Source organism: Mobula hypostoma, chromosome 1 (assembly GCF_963921235.1).
Source record: "Mobula hypostoma chromosome 1, sMobHyp1.1, whole genome shotgun sequence".
NCBI lineage: Eukaryota > Metazoa > Chordata > Chondrichthyes > Myliobatiformes > Myliobatidae > Mobula > Mobula hypostoma.
This window is the reverse complement of record NC_086097.1, coordinates 64190435-64210847: the sequence shown is the minus strand read 5'-3', so window position 1 is coordinate 64210847 and position 20413 is coordinate 64190435. Positions and strand designations below refer to the sequence as shown.

Genomic DNA, 20413 nt, shown 5'->3' with positions numbered 1-20413 from the left:
TCACTGCTGAAAGATCACAGTTGGGAGCTTGACATCCAAGGATGCGCATTGTATCGAAAGGACAGACCAGTAGGCGGAGGGGGTTTGCTGGTTAAAAATAAAATGAAATTATATCCTTAGAAAGCAGTGAAATAGGATCAGAAGATACAGAATAGAGTTAAGAAACTACAAAGGTAAAAGTACCCTGTCAGGAGTTGTATTCAGGTCTCTGAACATTATCAAGGATGTGGAGTACAAGTTATAATAGGAGCTAGAAATGTCACAATAGTCATAAGGGGTTTCAATATGCAGGTAGATTGGGCAAAATCAGGTAGATGCTGGATCCCAAGAGAAGAAATTTGTAGAATGCCTATGAGTTGGCTTTATAAAGCAGCTTGTGGTTGAGCCCACGAGTGGAAAGGCAAGTCTGGATTGGGTATGTGTGTAATGAACCAGATTTGGTTAGGGACCCTAAGGTAAAAGATCCCAAATGGAGCAATGATCATAATGTGATAGAAGTCACCCTGAGGTTTGGGGGCGGGGGGGTATATCAGAGAGCTCTGGGCCTGTACTTGCTGGAGTTCAGAAGGATGAGGGAACATCTCTCTGAAACCTATCAAATATTGAAAGGCCTGAAAGGATGAAGTGGAGAGGATGTTTCCTATAACAGGGAAGTCTAGGGCCAGAGGGTACAGCCTCAGAATACAAGGATGTCCCTTTTGGAACAGAGCTGAGGAGGAATTTCTTTAGCCAAAGTGTGGCGAATCTGTGGAATTTATTTCCACAGACAGCTGTGGAGGTTGATAAATTCTTGAGTAGTAAGTGTGTCAAGGTTACCAGGTGAAGGTAGGAGAGTGGGGTTGAGAGGGATGATAAAGCAGCCACGATGGAGCAGACTCAATCGGCTGAATGGTTTAATTCTGCTCTTATGTCTCGTAGTCTCAAAAACAGATTTCAGAACTAAGGATTACTACATTAACACATCGCAAAATATTTAAAATCAATGAGTTAACAATCAATAAAAACAATTTCTCTTCCAGTCTACAGGCCCTAATTCCAATGACTGGTGTATTGATCCCAAGTTGTATGTGACATAGATCCCAGTTCTAAGGTGATTGTTGTATTCCAAGTAGACTTAATGTTAAGAGATGGATTGTCCATTCCCTGTTATCCATTTTTCTGCTTACCTGTAGAACAACTAACTACAACCAGCTCAATATGGCCCATTTGGTTTTTACACTATTACCCCCACAGATTAAAAGGAGAACAAATTTTATAATCAGGCACTGATGTAACTTGTGTTGGAATTTTACAAAGGTAACAAAAAATGACAGTAAATTGTATACTTCTTAGAATATAGATTTTTTAAAGGGAGCTAATTAAGTACAAAGAGGAAATTATTTTCAGTTTCATGAGTTTAACAATAGAGTTAAGTTAAAAGTATAGTTAGTCATTTCAAGAGTGAAGTTGGAAAAAATTTCTCTGTGCAAAATGTAATGGTGGTGTATTAGGTTAGGCTGCATCTAAAACCTAAAACTGAGGATGATGGCAGTACAAGATCTTGAGGACTAAGAAACTTAGAAAACCTACAGCACAATACAGGCCCTTCCGCCCACAAAGTTGTGCCGAACATATCCCTACCTTAGAAATTACCTAGAGTTACCCACAGCCCTCTACTTTTCTAAGCTCCATGTACCTATCCAAAGGTCTCTTAAAAGACCCTATCGTATTCGCCTCCACCACTGTTGCTGGTAGCCCATTCCACGCACTCACCACTCTCTGAGTAAAAAAACAACAACAACTTACCCCTGACATCTCCTCTGTGCCTACTCCCAAGCACCTTAAACCTGTGCCCTCTTGTGGCAGCCATTTCAGCCCTGGGAAAAAGCCTCTGACTATCCACACGATCAATGCCTGTCATCATCTTATACACCTCTATCAGGTCACCTCTCATCCTCCGTCGCTCGAAGGAGAAAAGGCAGCGTTCACTCAACCTGTTTTAGACAATAGGTGCAGGAGTAGGTCATTCGGCCCTTCGAGCCAGCACCGCCATTCACTGTGAACGTGGCTGATCATCCACAATCAATATTCAGTTCCTGCCTTATCCCCATAACCTTTGATTCCGCTATCTTTAAGAGCTCTATCCATCTCTTTCTTGAAAGCATTCAGAGACTTGGCCTCCACAGATTTCTGGGGCAGAGCATTCCATATATCCACCACTCTCTGAGTGAAAAAGTTTTTCCTCAACTCCATTCTAAATGGCCTACCCCTTTTCATAAGGCCTGCTCCCCAATCCAGGCAATATCCTTGTAAACCTCCCCTGCACCCTTTTTATGGTTTCCACTTCCTTCCTGTAGTGAGGCGACCAAAACTGAGCACAGTACTCCAAGTGGGGTCTGACCAGGGTCCTATATAGCTGCAACACTACCTCTCAGCTCCTAAATTCAATTCCACGATTGATGAAGGCCGATACACCATATGCCTTCTTAACCACAGACTGTTGGATAAGGACAGTATAAATGCTGGAAAGACACGCTAGTTCAGCCACATTTGTGTGGGAGAAGAAAAGAAAATCAGATGTTTGGCTTTTCCTCAGAGCACAGGAAACAGGCATGTTTTAAGTTGTAAAGAAAGGAGAAAGGTACAAAGGTTATTAAAGGAATGTTCACAGTGGGGTGGAGACCAAAAGTGATTGAATAATATAAATATCAGTGAAGGTATGTAAATTGCAGCTATCTGGAAGAGGTGAATTGGGAAGTGGGGGAGGGGGCAATGCTGAAACTGAGATACAGAACATTTCACTTACTGAAAATCTGAAATAAAGGAGAATACTAAAAGTACCCATCAAGTCAGCCAGCAAGAGAAGACAACAGAGTTAACATAATAAGCTGATCTTCCATCAGCACTAGCTAATTCTGAAATGAACTGGAAAGGCTGGATATCTGATATTGTTAAATTCATTGTTGAATTCTGAGGCTTGTAACATTCCAAATTGAATGCTGTCCCTTGAGCATAAGTTGAGCTTTGTTAAAATAGTGCAAGACGTCAAAATGAAATAGAGAATTAATATGGCAGACAATTATCCACCATGCTCTTATAAATTGAATGGAGGTATTCTACAAAGTAGTCACTTCGTCTGTGTTTGATTTCTCCAATGTGAGCACTGAATGCAGTACATTAAATTGGAAAAAGACAAGTGCATTATTGTTTCAGGTGTATTTACATCCCTCAATGAAGAGAAGGGAGAGATAAAATAGGTTGATGTTAACATTTTTGTGATATGTGTACAAGAGCTAACTGAATACCAGCAGTGAGAGATAAAATAAAAAGTTGAAGAGCAGAAGAAATTACAGATGGGGAGCAGGAAATAAAAAGTTTCCTGCTGCGTTCACCAGCAACTTTGATGTATGTTGCTTGAATACCAGCAGTTACCAGTTTCTCATTGCATAAAATCAGTCTGCTTTTCTATTTTTCCAATAATAGTAGAAGTCACTCACTTAATATATCATCAGCATTTTTATCACATATTGGATTGTGCAGGTAATGCATCAACTTTTTATCATCAACAAACCTTGATGCATTATACTCAAAGCTATTATCCATAAGACCGTAAGACAAAGTAGCAGAAGTCGGCCATTGGACCCATCAAGTCTGCTCTGATATTTTATCATGAGCTGATCCATTCTCCCATTTAGTCCCACTCCCCTGCCTTCTCACCATAACCTTTGATGCCCTGGCTACTCAAATACCTATCAATCTCTGCCTTAAATACACCCAATGACTTGGCCTCCACTGCCACCCGTGACAACAAATTACACAGATTCACCACCCTCTGACTAAAAAAATTTCTTCGCATTTCTGTTCTGAATGGGTGCCCTTCAATCCTTAAGTCATGCCCTCTCGTACTAGACTCCCCCACCATGGGAAACAAATTTGCCACATCCACTCTGTCCATGCCTTTCAACATTCGAAATGTTTCTATGAGGTCCCCCCTCATTCTTCTAAACTCCAAGGAGTACAGTCCAAGAGTGGGCAAACGTTCCTCATATGGTAACCCTCTCAATCCCGGAATCATTCTAGTGAATCTTCTCTGAACCCTCTCCGACATCAGCACATCCTTTCTTAAATAAGGAGCCCAAAACTGCCCACAGTACTCCAAGTGAGTGCCTTATAGAGCCTCAACATCACATTCCTGCTGCTATACTTTATTCCTCGAGAAATGAATGCCAACATTGCATTCGCCGTCTTCAACACCGACTCAACCTGGAGGTTAACCTTAAGGGTATCCTGCACGAGGACTCTCAAGTCCCATTGCATCTCAGAACTTTGAATTCTCTCCCCACTTAAATAATAGTCTCCCCATTTATTTCTTCTGCCAAAGTGCATAACCATACACTTTCCAACATTGTACTTCATTTTCCACTTCTTTCCCCATTCTCCCTATCTATCCAAGTCTCTCTGCAGACTCTCTGTTTCCTCAGTACTACCAGCCCCTCCACCTATCTTTGTATCATCAGCAAACTTAGCCACAAAGCCATCTATTCCATAATCCAAATTGTTGATGTATAGCGTAAAAAGAAGCGGCCCCAACACGGACCCCTGTGGAACACCACTGGTAATCGGCAGCCAACCAGAATAGGATCCCTTTATTCCCACTCTCTGTTTCCTGCCAATCAACCAATGCTGTATCCACGTATGTAACTTTCCCATAATTCCATGGGCTCTTGTTTAGCAGTCTCATGTACGGCACCTTGTCAAAGGCCTTCTGAAAATCCAAATACACAACATCCACTGCATCTCCCTTGTCTAGCCTACTTGTAATTTCCTCAAAAAATTGCAATAGGTTTGTCAGGCAGGATTTTCTTTTAAGGAAACCATGCTGAGTTTTGCCTATCTTGTCATATACCTCCAGGTACTCCATAACCTCATCCTTGACAATCGACTCCAACAACTTCCCAACCACTGATGTCAAGCTAACAGGTCTATAATTTCCTTTTTGCTTCCTTGCCCTCTTCTTAAATAGCGGAGTGACATTTGCAATCTTCCAGTCCTCTGGAGCCATGCCAGAATCTATTGACTTTTGAAAGATCATCGCTAATGCCTCTGCAATCTCTACAGCTACTTCCTTCAGAACACGAGGGTGCATTCCATCTGGTTCGGGAGATTTATCTACCCTTAGACTATTCAGCTTCCTGAGTACTTTCTCTGTCGTAATTGTGACTGTGCACACTTCTCTTCCCTGACACCCTTGAGTATCTGGTATACTGCTGATGTCTTCCTCAGTGAAGACTGATACAAAATACTCATTCAGTTCTTCCGCCATCTCCTTATCTCCCATTACAATTTCTCCAGCATCATTTTCTATCGGTCCTGTATCTACTCTCACCTGTCTTTTACTCTTTATGTATTTGAAAAAGCTTTTAGTATCTTCTTTGATATTATTTGCTAGCTTCCTTTCATAGTTCTTCTGTTCCCTCTTAATGACCTTCTTAGTTTCCTTTTGTAAGGTTTTAAAAACTTCCCAATCCTCTGTCTTCCCACTAATTTTTGCGTCCTTGTATGCCCTCTCCTTTGCTTTATCTTTGGCTTTGACTTCTCTTGTCAGCCACGGTTGCAATCCTTTTTCCATTCGAAAATTTCTTCTCTTTTGAAATATATCTGTCTTGCACCTTCCTCACTTCTCACATAAACTCCAGCCACTGCTGCTCTGCCGTCCTTCCCACTAGTGTCCCTTTCCAGCCAACTTTGCCCAATTCCTCTCTCATGCCACTGTCTAAGGTGACTCTAGACCCTAAGTACTGAACTTTGTTTCCCCAATGGAATCCAGTTTGTTCTCTGTTTTGCAGTAACTTCTGGCTTTCACATCCCTTTTAAACCCCCCCACCCCACCTTCCCCACCCACCTACTTTTCCCTTCACCTATCACCTGCTATCTTGTGCTCCCCCCCTCCCCCCCAGTTTTATTCTGGCTTCTGCCCCATTCCTTTCCAGCCCGAATGAAGAGTCTTGGCTTAAAATGTCAACTGTTCATTTCCCTCCATGGATGCTGCCTGACCTATTGAGTTCCTTCAGTGGTTTGTGTGTGCTGCTAAGGAAGTAATAATGAAAAGCAATGGCTGCAAGCAATTAAGTAATGGTAAATTTATATTAAGATTTTTAATAGTATTTGATATTTTTGACATCCACAAAGTTGATTGCACAATTTCCCCATCTCTAAGTTTTAAGACTTTGATTTATTCTGGGCATTCCCTCCTCTCCAGGGTCGTATACAGTACTGTGTAAAAGTCTCGGGTACCCTAGCTATATATACGTGCCTAAGACTTATGCACAGTACATCATCTCCACCCCCCTACAATATCTGTATCTCATATTTCGAGGTGAGGTAAGCTAATCTAGGTCTGTTAACATTAGGGTGGCAAAGTGAAAGGAAGCTTGAATCAAAATTCCCCTCAATGTTAATTTGTAGGGATCTGGGTGTTGCTGCTAAGAACATTTATTGCTCTTGAAGTTAGTGTTGAACTACAATCTTAACCCTTTGTGTTGAAGATACTCCCATAGTACAGTGGAGTAAAGAGTTACAGGATTTAGATGCATTGACAGGGAAGGTGCAGCAATATATCTCCAAATCAGGATGGTGTAAAACTTGGAGGGAATTTGCAGATGGTGTTCCCATTTATATGTTATCTTTGTGCTTGGTGGTTGACGTGCAATCAGAGTAGTCTAACTGAGTAACTGCAGTACATTTTATAGGTCAGAGCACACTGAGTGAGTAACCAAGGTTTGGAATGGTTGGTGAGGAGCCAGTCAGGTGAACTGTTTGGCATCAAGGTTCTTGAAAGTTATTGGAGCTGCACTCACCCCGGTAAATGGGGAGTGTTTTATCACACTCCTGATTTGTGCCATGTCTGTCTGTCTGTCTAGGTACCATATCCGATGCAGACTTTGGTGACCATGGTTTTCCATATAGATCCATCCTTCGTTTTTTGGATGACTTCCATTTCCTCGATGTGTAGCTACCTGGCTATGCTTTTGATGTACATAAGCCGAGGTCTTCCTTTAGGTTTGCTCCCCTCAATCTTTCCAGAGAGTATGAGTTTTTCTAGTTCATCATTCCGCATGATGTGTCCTAAGAATCTGAGTTATCTTTCTCTTATTGTTGGTATGAGTGATCGAATTGCTTGGGCTCTTCTGAGAACTTCTTCATTTGATGTGTGTGTGGTCCATGATATTTTTAACATTCTCCTGTAGAACCATAATTCAGCTGCTTCTCGTCTCTTTTCCATGTGGGTAGCGAAAAAAGCCTTGGGCTATCAAAAGGTGAGCCACTCATTACAGGATACCCACCTTCTGATCTGCCAGTATACTTGTGGCTGTTCCAGTTGAGTTTCTGGTCATTGGTTTTTTTTACACCCTCACCCCACCAAGTCCCCATGGATGTTAATGATGGTAATAATGCATTTCTCTTACTGGAGATGGTTGCCTTATATGGTGCAAATGTTATTTTTCACTTAATTCTTCAAGCATAAATGTTATCTCAGTCATTCTCTGAGAGTTTCATGCACTGAGAGTTTGAAAATGGAATTCACTGTTGTAAAATCATTAGTGGTCTGCCCCTGTCCTGGCCATATGATGGAACGGAAGATTATTGATGAAATAGCTGAAATTGGTTCGACCTTGGACACAAGCCAGAGCAATGTTTATATTGATATCTAGGGGCAGGGATGGTTGATCTCCAACAACCACAGCCATCTTCATTTGTTGAGCCTAGCCTTTGAGTGTTTCCTCTTGGATATCCATTGATCATTTTTATCCTGGTTCCCTGATGTTCCATTCAGTCAAATGCTGCTTGATGTTGAAAGCAGTCACCTCTGCCTCACTTCTGGTATTCAGCTCTTTGTTCTATATTTGAACAAAGGCTGTGATGAGATCTGGTGTGGAATGATCAAAGTGAAACCCAAACTCGGCAATATTAGTGAGCAGATCAGCAATGAATAAGTGTCACTTTATAGCAATTTGAATGGTGTGACCTTGATGGTTGAGGATGGACTGATTGGACAGTGGTTATCTGGTTTAGATTTCTCCTTTTCATGATCGGCTCTTTTAAGGTGAAGTGAAATAGTTTAGCTAGAGACAGCTAATTTAGGAGCACAGGTTTCAGTACTGTAGCTGGAATGTTGTCTGGTCTCATAGCCTTTGCTCTATCCAGTACTCTCAGCTTTTTCTTAAATCTCAGGAGGAAGCTAAGGAAGATCTGTTGGCATTTCTTGCTGAATATGATGGCTTGTGCTGTACTCCACTATCATTGTTGGGAATATTCCATGATTTTAGTGTTTCAGGTCATAGACTTTTTGAGAACATTTTGGCTTAAAGTTGCAAATAAAGCTGGAGGATGAATATGACAAAGAGAATATGGTTGATAGGGTGAGTGCTCACCCCCACACTGAGGGTCCTGAAAAGCCTACTTTTACCTGAGTATGTTGCAGCCTTTGGGACCCAGTATTGAATTTCGCAGCTTTAGGTAATTTGTTCTCCCTTTTTGTACCTAAGTTCAGTCTGAAATAGGTCATTCATTTGTGATATTGATACAGTTTTCCTCAATGCGTTAGCATTCCCTCCATGTGCATGTTTCCAGAATTTATTCCAGACATCTAGCAGTGCTTTGACTTCCATTTCCTGGTCTCAGTCTGTCCCACTTTGCATGATGGAGCTCTCCTTGGTGCATAAACAAGGCATTATAAGACCTTAAGACACAAGAGCAGAAATAGGCCATTCAGCCCATTGAGTCTGTTCTGCCATTCCATCATGGCTGATTTATTATCCCTTGCAAACCCATTCTCCTGCTTTCTCCCTGTAACCTTTAATGCCTTTTCTAATTAAGATCCTATCAGCCTCAGCTTTAAGTATACACAATGACTTGGCATCCACAGCCATCGGTGGCAATGATATCCGCAGATTCACTACCTCATCTCTGTTCTAAGTAGACGTCCCTCTATTCTGAGGCTGTGCCCTCTGGTACTAAGTACCAACAAGAAGAAAGTACAGGAGCCTGAAGACACATAATCCAATGTTTTAGGAACAGCTTCCCCACCACTGTCAGATGTCTGAATGGACTAATAACCCATATACACTACCTCGCTATTTTTTCTTTTTTTTTTGTTTTCTTTTTGCACTACTTATTCAATTTAATTCATGTGTGTATGTGTATATTTATATATAAATATGTAATGCTATAGTGCTATATTGTTTTTATTCTGTATTGCAGTGTACTGCTGCTGCAAAACAACATATTTCATGACGTATGCCAGTGATAATAGTTTTGATTCTTCAGAAGTCCTGGAATCAATATTACCAACAAGATATCCCACAGAGAGGCCCTACAGGTTCTCTGTTTCTGAGTTAAAACATATAAACAGAGAATTCAGCCACATTTTTGTGATGTATAATTCTCAGTACAGCTCTGTTGGGTGTTACTTGATTAATCTTAGCAAGTTGAAGACATTTGTGAGAAGCAAGCAGTTGTGCATGAAAGTATCAGCATTACTGCCATACTAGTAGTGCAATTGGGGGATGTCATAAAGGAAAAGGATATTATTGTGAATAGGATATGTGTTTCTTCTTGGACCTGCTAGAACAAAGATATTGGCATTACAGACATACTTAGAACTTGGGTTGGGAGAGCAGTCAGCAAAGGAATTTGACTTTGTTGTGACATATTTGGTGAGGAAAAAGTATTCTTGATCTTACAGTGCTAAGTTAAATAAAGCTCTTCTTATCATTGACAAATATTAGATAAGCAGTCATGTACCACGCACATTTGATTAATTCCTTGCCGTCTTCAGTGAGAGAATTAGTCTAAGGATAGCAATTTTTAATTTTTTTTATTATTTATTGAGATACAGTGCAGAATAGGCTCTCCCAGCCCTTCAAGCTGTACCATCTAGCAACCCCCAATTTAATCCTAATCACAGGACAAATTACAATGAACAATTAACCTATTAACGAGCACATCTTTGAACTGTCGGAGGAAACTAGAGCACTTGGAGGAAACCCATGCGTTCATGGGGAGAACGTACAAACTTCTTCCAGACAGCGGTGGGAATTCTTTATTAATTTTTGCAGTACTATAGAAATGCAACTTGTTCTCCATTGAGGTTCTGGATGATTGAAGAAGAAAGAAGATGATAAAAATAGATTTATGTTCTTTGAATTTGCTAACTTCTACCCAATTACTTTGGCATTAAAATGTTCAGATCGTACTATGATATATAGAACTATGCAAAAGTCTTAGGCACAGGTAAAAAAAAATCTATAAAGCAAAGATGCTTTCAAAAATGATGAAATGAAACATTTTTAAATGTCAAAAAAACTATAAAGAGCAGTAAACTGTAAAAAAAAAAATTAAGTCAAATTTGGTGTAACCCTCCTTTGCCTCTAAAACTGCATCATTTATCTCAGGCACACTGTTATGCAGTTTTATAAGAAAATCTGTTGATAGGTTGTTCCAAGCACCTTGGAGAACTGGCCACTGTTCTTCTACAGACTCTGGCTGTCTCGCTTGCTTCTCTCTCTCCCCATGTCATCCCAGACAGCCTCAATGATGTTGAGATCAGGGCACTGTGGAGGCCAAACCATCTGTTGCAGAACTCCTTGTTCGTTTTTTTTTCGCTGAAGATAGTTCTTTATGACCTTGGCTGTGTGTTTGGGGTCATTATCCTGCTGCAGAATGAAGTTGGGGTCGATCAGAGACCTCCTTGATGGTATTTGGTGATGGATGAGAATCTGCTTGTACTTCTCAGCACTGAGCATTCTGTTAACTCTGACCAGATCACCAAATCCATTTGCAGAAATGTAGCCCCAAACCTGCAGGGAACCTTGCCGTGCTTCACTGTTGACTGCAGACATTCATCCATGTAGCGCTCTCCAGTTCTTCTATGGACAAACTGCCTCCTGTTTGAGCCAAAGACTTAAAAGTTTTGATCCGTCAGTCCAGAGCACTCCAGTCCTTGCATTTTTTTTTTGTGTACAGGTGAGTCTCTTGCCTTTGTTTCCACTTCGGTTTCTGGTCCTCAGCCTTGCTTGCCCGTTTCTTTGTATTCCTTCAGAAGAGCTTGGACAGCACATCTTGAAGCTCCTGTCTGCCACAAAATTTCTGTTTGGAAGAGACATTGGTGATGCAGGATGACCACCTTGTGTCTTACTCTGCTCACTCTTGCCATGGTGTAAGAATTGATTATTTGAAGTTTAAACTCTTACATCTGCCATACCCTCACCTTTTAGTTTGGTTGTCCTTCACCCAGTTTGATTCCTTCTATACCCATTTCTATTTCAGTTAATTTGTTTAGTTCATTCAACTCCTTAATTATGTCATTGATCTGTTCATTATCTTTGTTCCATCAAGCACTGGGCTGTATACCTACAAAGTAATCATTTTTTAAATTTGAAAAGTGAATGTTAATATGTTACTTTAATGAAATACCACAATTTCTCTGTAACATTTAATTTTTAGAAAGTGAATATTTGGCAATCTAAAGTGTGCTATTTTCTACTGGCACTAATGCAGAATGCAAAAAAAAATCATAAACAAAATTTATATTAAAAATCTAGGATGCCTAAGACTTTTGCGCAGTTCTGTATGCTCATGTAAGCTTTAGTCTTTAAAACTTTGCATTGTTTGAACATTAATTAAATAGTGCAGAATGATAATTATATTATCGTTTAGATAGACATTAAGCGAAGAATGTTGTAGGAATTAGACTGGTGTTATGGACAACGTTTATCCCCTAATCTGAAAATAAAATGAGCCTAAACATACTATACTTAATACCAATAGTTCCCCAAGGAACTGCTGATGTTATTTTCCATGCAGAATGGCTTGCACCTGATTACAGTGTTTGTATATTGCAATCCAGAAGTTAGAAACGAGTCTGTACTCTAGGCAAGGTTCATCTTGCCGTGGGCTGAAAGGCCAAATACGCTCATTATTTGCTCCCTCAGATTTGATGCAGTGACGGCTAGCATAGATTATCCTTTCGTGGGGTTGTTGACCTTGTTAAAGAGGTAAGTGCAGGAAGTGGCATGCTTATTTTTCTTCACTTTAGGCCTTTTTTCCTATTTCTAGTAATTTAAAGCATTTTAGTGCCACTACCTACATTACCTACTCTCACTAATCTTAAAAACTAAAAGGCTGTCACATCTGAGGGAAGGTGGCAAGTTGAATCCAGAATTGGCAGAGCAGCAGGAAGCAACTGTACTGTTTAGGAATTCTAATGGTCAGAAGTTCCCAGAAATTTTTGATCATGAGAAAAGAAGTCGTTGGCAGCTGGAAACTATCACTGGATCTGTCAGTGCTGAAAGAAAATGACAAATATTGTTCAATTCAAATGTGAGGAAATGCATTTGAGAAGAACAACTGAAGCAAGGAATACACAATAAATAGTCACTTACTAAACAAAGTAATCTTGGAGACAATGTTCACAGATGCCAGTGCATTCGATGCTCACGTTATGGCTGTTTGGGTAATGGAAATTTACCCTTACAGGATTCACAAATCATTACCCACAAATACAAGTTCTGGAGAGCAAAATTTATTCTGTATCTTAAGTTTGGGGGTGGGAGTTGGATTGGAAGCATAATAAATAAATTAATTTTCAATGGATTTTTTTAATGCAGAGGGCATGCCTTTGTATTACAGAAAATTGTGAAATGGGCTGTTTTCTAGAAACCATGACAAAAAAACAGAGGTAGACTATTTGCCCTCTCAAACCTGCTTTGCCATTTGATAATATTAAGGCTGATCCAAGTTTCCTCAAGTCCATTTTCCAGGCCTCTACCATAATTCTTGATCCTCTCTGTTTCAGCTTTGGATGTATTCCCTAATTCAAATTTGTGGGGCAAGAATTCCAAAAACGTTTAACACTTTGGAAGAAGAAACATCCTCCTCTTTCTTAAATACGTGTTCCTTATTCTAAGATTACACCCTCTGGTCCATGAGATGGACATCTGATCTGTAAGACTTCCCCTGAATCTTGTATGTTTCTCTTATTCTTCTAAACTCCAGAGAGTACAACCCAAGATCATTCTGGTGTATCTTCTCTGAAATGCCTCCAATAAAATATATATTTGTCCTTAAATAAAAAAAAATGAATGGTTAACAGTATATACTAATCTGGTCAGTTTCATAGGACTCCTGCCCCTCTGACCTCCAGATTCCTTTTATGTTGCATCTTCCTGGATGGACCTCAAGTGCGTCTGTTTCTTTCTCTAAATCATTCATATAGTAAATGGCTATGGTCCCACACTGATGTCCATTGGTTATTGGTTACCAATCTGAAAATGATACTCATTTCCTGTCAATTGCTTCCTATTAGCCAATCATCTGTGTATAATAATATATTATTTTAAATACCATGAGTTTTAATTTGCAAAATAATCTTTCATGTGGCACCTTGTCAGATACTTTTTGTAAATTCCAATGTATCACATTTACTGACTCCGTTTTATCTACTTTGACTGATACCCTCGCTCAAAGATAGCTAATAAATTTGTCAGACATGCTCGCCTTAATGATCTGACATTTTTCCAAAATTGGCATTATACTAACTGGACTAGAGTTACCTGCTTTTTGCCTCCCACTCTTTTTAAATATGACAACACAATGACAGTCTTCCAATCCTCCAGTTCTTCCCACCTATGCTTTCACTGTCTCTGAAACCACTTCTTTTTTTTTAGGATGCAAGCCATAAAGCCTTCAGCCCTTTAATTTCCCTAATGCTAATTCTTTAGTGACAGTGAGAATATTAATTTCTCCCCTGTATTATTTAGTATTTATAGGATGCTCATGGTATATTTGACTGTAAATACTGTTGCAAAATATCAGTAATTCCTAAATGGTTTCTTCCCTGCCTGCCAGCTTCATCTCTAAGGAGTCAATGCTCACTTTGACCTCTCTGAGTATTTTTATTGGCAGTTTTTATATTTCTTGCTAATTTGCGATCAGTGTGCGTTCTTCTTGGTTATAAACCTATATATTATATAAAGCAGTAATATACACAGTATTAATCAGTGCTTTACATAAATAATGTGTTAAGACTGAAGATAATGCAGAGAAAATATATAAAAATTGCACAAGGAGTGGAGATTTTGTCTGAGGAGATCGCCGCTTGGTTAGGTTTCTTTTCTTGAAAACAAATCAAATGTGAGACTTGACTAAGATGTGAGATCTGTAAAACTATGAATGACCAAAGCGGAATAAACAAGTCTTATCTATTTCCCTTGACAGAGAGATCAATAACTGAGAATTGGGGATATGATAAAAGGATTGGAGGGATATTGAGGTAGATAAATACTCATCTAGAAATTGTTGGAGCTTTATAACTTGCTTTAAAGGGCAATGGGCGAGAAATTCACATTATATTTAACACAGGCTCTTTGAGCATTAAAGTACAGTAATCTTTGGGGCTAGTGAACGAAATCTGCGGATTGATTTTTTTCTGAAATGCTTTCTTTCTTTCATGTGACATTGAAAGCTATCAGCCAAATTACTACCAGCTCTGCTACAATGTTTGTCATTCTGTGGTCCCTCCCTTTCTGTCTCTTTCTCTTTGCCTCCCCAGCATCTTCATATGCAGTATTTGATAGAAAAGTTCAGTAACCAAGGATTTTAGTATAAAATATAGTTGCATTTTTGACTTAGTAGACACTGACAAACTGAATCAGAGCCCATGGAGACCCCATCCATCCATTATCTTTGTATTCAAATTGAAAGTGCAACATTATAATGAGGGAATTCTGGACAGGTGAGGAGTTAATGTCTTTTTATATTTGTGTCTTTGCTCCCTTCTTAGATATACAGTATTTAATTGTTGTGTGCAACATGCAGTGCCAAATGCTTTATTATGTGCTTGCTCCAGTATTATTTCCCTTTAAGTGCAGAGATCCCTAGGTTCAATTTAATATTTTAGTAATACTTTGAGTTGTCAACAGTGAACCAGCAGAATCTACTGCAATCATAACATTTCGTCATTCTAGTCTGAATCTTCCATTTAAAGGCATCCTGTGCTTATAAGACCTAACAGTGCATTTCTATTGGATACTTCTTATAGGTTTTCTGTATGAAATGTTCAGTATTTGAGATGAGTATGGTTCTCTAAATATCCTTATTTCCCACAGTGCATATCAGTTTAAAGGTGTTCAGATACAGACTTGTCAGGTGTGGCATCAGGAATTCTGCTCATTATCTCTGTTCTGTGCTTTAATTATTAATACCCTTCAACTTTAGTATTTGTGTCACTTCTCACACCTGTTCTCTTTTTTCCCCCTTTCTCTTGTTCCTGTCCTATTCAATTTTTTGCTTCATTTTCTTCATTTTAAAGAAAGAAATGCTGTGATATTTCTTCTTCTTCCTAAACCTCCACTAGAAAACATTGGGCTCATCAAGGTAAAGGGCAAAGGCTTGAAACGGAAGGTCATTCACGCTAGCTATGAATGGTATGCTGTGTAAAATTTAAAAACAAATTCCTTCAACCTGTCATTTTTGTTTACTTGATTAACTTTTTGTAATTGAAAGAAATGTATTGTTAATACTTTCATGGAAAAGAAACTGTTCATTATATTTATATAATTTCAAATGTTCCGTAAAATTACATTTCCAGTCCAAATAATGCTTTAATTTGGACTGCAGAGGACCATAAAATATTTTCCTTGCTAATGTGTTTTTCAGATCAAACTTTCAATTTGATTAAAAATGGGTGGAAATTAAATTGTGTAGCTAAGGTGTCTGCTTTTTATTTGAGACCTGTTTCAGATGTATCCTTGGTAAAGAGGTGTTGTATTACCTAAATTGAATATTCCTTCAAATCTAGTTGACTTAGCAAATATGGGGTTGTTATTATTTATTATATTTTTGAGATGATCTCTCATCAGTCCAAATTAATTTGGCCTCTTAGTTTATGCTTTATTGTAATTCAGTTGTGCTGCGGATATAATCAAGCTTCCATTTTTGCCTCTGTCATGTTACAAACTTTAGTGCTTAGTTCAGTGTCAATGTGCTAGACTGGTAGTTCTACTTTAACGTATTTAATGTTTGTACTTAATTTTAAGTTGGAATTTGTGGTATGTTTTTTCAACATTCTTTTAAACATATTTTACTTTATCTTCCACCCACAGTGGGGAGATAATTCTATTCAAGTTTAATCTCAATGAAGTAAGGACCAAGTTGCCTCATTTTTAATCATTAGTGAATTCTGCTGACTACAGAGCCCTGCAGAAACAAACAAAACTTCTTATTGATCCTTTTGTATTTTCACTAGACCAGGACTGGTCCACTTGACACTGCATAGCCACTGCCTAACATGCAATGAATTCCTTGTGCTTGCACTTTTCTGGGTGTGGGCTGAAAGCCTCTCAATTCCTTACCTACTATAATACATGTTTACTACTTTTCTTCTAAGCATGCATCACCTTGTTACTTTAACAATACGATTTAAAGTATATATGATCTACTTAGTTTAATTTTCCAAAATCTTCTGTCCTTTTCACAGTATAACAATATCTTGTAAAATTCTAAGCATTTCTCGTCTCCAGTGGGTAATATTAGAAGTCTTATTTAATGCATTTACAAAAAGAAGCCATGTGGCTATCTTGTATACAAATATTAGTTTCTTTTCCACTGTTTTGCAGGCTCATGCCCAGAGAATCAACAGGCCGAAAGTCCTGCAGCACAGGGGGTGGACGGGATCGACTTAGCCTCTCCAATGTCACCTCGTGCTAGCAAGAGTCGTATGTCTATGAAATTGCGGCGTTCTTCTGGTTCAGCTAATAAATCCTAATGACCACATTATAACAAATAATTACACTCTAATTCCTGAGAACTAGCCTTGCAAATGTGTGTGTTCTTTTTCTATTATGTTGCTGCTTAAACCAAATGTTTTGCTCTCTTGCTAATTATTAGATATCTATTTGCCACTCCATATTCATTTGAAACCTGTTCCTTGTAAACTATTTTTTTATTAAGAACACTGGAGTTCTATTTTTAGCTTACAAAATATATATTTTAGCAATCTATGCTTTGTTGTACAGTGCAGCTGCCCTACGTCCACTTGATTACTTACCTGTATATTTACTGCACTTTCAATGGAAAGCATTTTCTTGTCCTATTGTATTTGGCTAGTTAAACTGAATGCCCCATTAGTTATTTGGGATTGTCTTTTTGAAATTATGATAAACTTTTATGTACATTATCTACTTTGTAAATAGTTTTGATTTTTCAGTAGAAACGTTTTAGATTTCTTGTGCACAATTCAGGAATGTAAAGTAAGTTTTCAGTTTGTACGTAAATGTAAAGTTATGTTTAAGAATATATTCACCAAATCAATCTTATGGCACAGAACATGTACAGAATATTTTCATTTTAAATTATAAGATATGAACTTCCCAAGGAATGTAAATGGTCTCTCAGCATTTCAACTATAAAAATTACCTTATGAGGAAAATTAATCTCTTATGCTGAAATGTATAGACTTGCTTTTATTTGAAGCACTGACATATAATATATATAAACAGAGCTAAAACACTGAGAATGCAGCTGAATTACACTATTTACCTTGTGCATGGCTTCCTCCAAGAAACTATAGAAAGTGATACCAGATTAGAGCCAAGGTGAAAGTTATTATTCAAACATTGAAAATTCTGAAAGTATTTAGACGTGCTGTTATGGGTTTGCACTCTATTTTCAATTTTCTGTGATCTGTGCACTAAGGGGAAAAGGGATCATTGAGAGAGTCTGTATAATCAATTGAACTTGAATTGAGTTGACTTTAAATTGCTGAGGTGCACCTTAATGCACATTCCAGCTGTTTTGATGTATTTTCCTATAAGGAACCATTATTCATATTTTGTAAGTAAATTGGAATGTTACTACTAACAGTATGTAGCATGATGTCAGTACTAACTGCATGTGTAAATAAGTCATAAGGTAAAAGATATATTATGTAATGTCAATCATGTAGTTGTCTATAAGATTTGTAATGGCTGAAGAAAGATGTGCTGTTGAATATTGCAATAAAAAATATTCTTACCATGCCTTTTGAAGAAATCTTGTTACCAAAATTTTAGAAGTATATTTAATTTGGAATACATTATAAATGTTCTCTGATATTTTAAAAACGAAATCCATTTTTAAAAATATCTGAAGTATTGTAACTCACTATTTTGCCACATTTGTTCCATACATCTTATTTCAAAATTATTGAAATATCAGTGCTATTCAAAAATATTGAATTGATGCTCCAGCCTTTAATACAGAGGTTTAGTACTTTTGAAAATGTAGCCAATGTGTGTTTCAGCATCTAAGTGACCAGCTTGAGTGCCCAGTGTAATGCTGTCCCCTTAATTGCTTTCTATTAATTGCTGATGTAAAAGATCATGGGTCAGATAATCTACTATTCAACACTTTTATAATTATCTTTCATAATTTCATGGGGCATGTTTCAAAAACTTCAGCAGCTGTCAATATTTAGAAATTCTTAGCACAATCTACAATAGTAACTTTAACTTTTTTTTATACGAGCATTTCTTTCTGCAGTTAATCCATCCTGATGCTTTTCATTTTTAAAAAAGCCAACATAATATTTTATGAATATTAAAATTAACTTGCTAAATAAAATAACATTGCTGTCCAACTAGATCTTTATGATTATATTAATACATTTATTCCAAGCCATTGAAATTATAAAAACTTAAATCAGTAGAGCTCTCCTGCATGAAATATAGTAACTGAATAATGATCCATGTCAAATTTGTGACTGCTGTCATTGGAGTTTTTCATTTTATTATACAGAAACCATTCTGTAAAAACTGCCTTTATCTATTTCCCAGACAAAAATTAAGTGATTTATAAATCTGTGATCGGACTAGAAGGCATAACCTTAAAGCATTTCCTTTTAAAAATAACCTTTACAGCTGGAAATCTTAGAAGCCTTGAAAAAACTATAAAATTTGCAATTATTTTCATTGATTTGTTACCTTTAGAAATTAGCTAACTTTTTCTTCCTCAAAATTACACTGTCCTGTCTTAATGTGTAGTAATAAATCTAAATGTGATTATGATAAATTAACCTCATCTTCAATTGCAAGTCATTAAGATTGATTCCATTTTTCAGTTTTTGGTACTACCAGCATAGATTTTTTAAGCAATTGTTTATTAAAATAGCTTTAAAATGACGTGAAGTGTTTTAAGAAAATACGTAGAGTAAAAACTATTTGTGTGTAAATCATTGACTAAGCACACAGTCTACAGGTACAGAAATACTGTATATTACATTTGAAACAACTGCTACTTCACTGTTCAGCACAAAACAAATAGGCAATCATTTATATAATAGTACTGTAAGGGACAAATGCTTTATAAATGTACATCAACATAAATATGAAAATGATTTAAGTACAGGTATTTTTAATGGTTTTTAAAATTTGCAGTTCATAATTATACTTAATGACATAACACCATGTTTTGAATTTTAAGTACAGTATGGATGTTGAAAGAGGATCTAGTGCTTTCCTGGCTTACATGACGAATAAACTCTTCTCAGGCTTCGGGCTGGGTTCAGATTGATTTTAGCTGATGTTTCAGTAACAAGCTCTGCCATCTTCATCAGTGTGGATGTTTACAAAAATCTCATCAATGAAAGCAGTAAGTAAAATAAAATATTTATATACATTCCACAGGAGAGTAATATTTTGTTTGTTCATGGGATGTGGAATTGGCTAAAAGTGTCAGTTTTAAATGCCCATCTCCAAATTGCCTTTGAATTGAGGAGGCATTCAAGAGTCAACCATATTGGAAAGTTTGGAGTCACATATAGACAAAGTGAGGAAAGATGTCAGATTTTTTCCCTGAAGGATATTAGTTGAACTAGGGAGATTTTTATCTTCTAGTGATGGTTCCACAGTTTCCATTATTGAGACAGACTTTTAAAATATAAATCGTAGATTTATTTAATTGTTTTAACTTATATTCTCCAGCTACTTCTCTGAAATAATAGCACAGAGCTTGGGTTGTTAGTCAATGACTAACCACCACACTTTTGTATTTCTTGTAAGATAGAGGGATATCTTGTTTAATAATAACATCCCAAGATTTTTGTTTTATGTGATCTATTTTGGAAGATAATTTAATCTTGGTCTTAAGGTTCTAAATCAATAGCAGTTCCTGGAACAACAGTGGTTGATTCCTCTTTCCCTCTAGCTGAAATCAGGGATCTGCATAACTGGAATTTATAAAAATTGGTTTGGTCAAATTACAAAATAGTAATTTGTAGTTGCTTTACCCACAATGTGCAAAATTAATACTAAATTTTAGGTGAACAAATATTTGTCATCTTTCACATGCAAATGACTCCTACTTCATTGCTGGAAAAATGCAAAGTTTAAATTTCATT

General features: G+C 37.5%; 1 protein-coding gene across 9 annotated transcripts in view; it reads left to right on the top strand.

Moving 5' to 3' along the window:
• ralgapa1 (Ral GTPase activating protein catalytic subunit alpha 1) overlaps positions 1–18054 on the top strand; it is a 220530-nt gene extending 202476 nt beyond the window's left edge. For 5 of the 9 annotated variants that reach the window (XM_063049877.1, XM_063049870.1, XM_063049896.1 and 2 more), the window contains 2 exons: positions 15395–15464; positions 16656–18054. In XM_063049877.1, coding sequence (XP_062905947.1) covers positions 15395–15464; positions 16656–16746 — 161 coding nt within the window. In that variant the 3' untranslated portion in view covers positions 16747–18054. The remainder of the gene's footprint in view (positions 1–15394; positions 15465–16655) is intronic. The other 4 variants (XM_063049886.1, XM_063049925.1, XM_063049913.1 and 1 more) reach the window with 2 other exon arrangements.
• The last annotated feature ends 2359 nt before the right edge of the window (positions 18055–20413 follow it).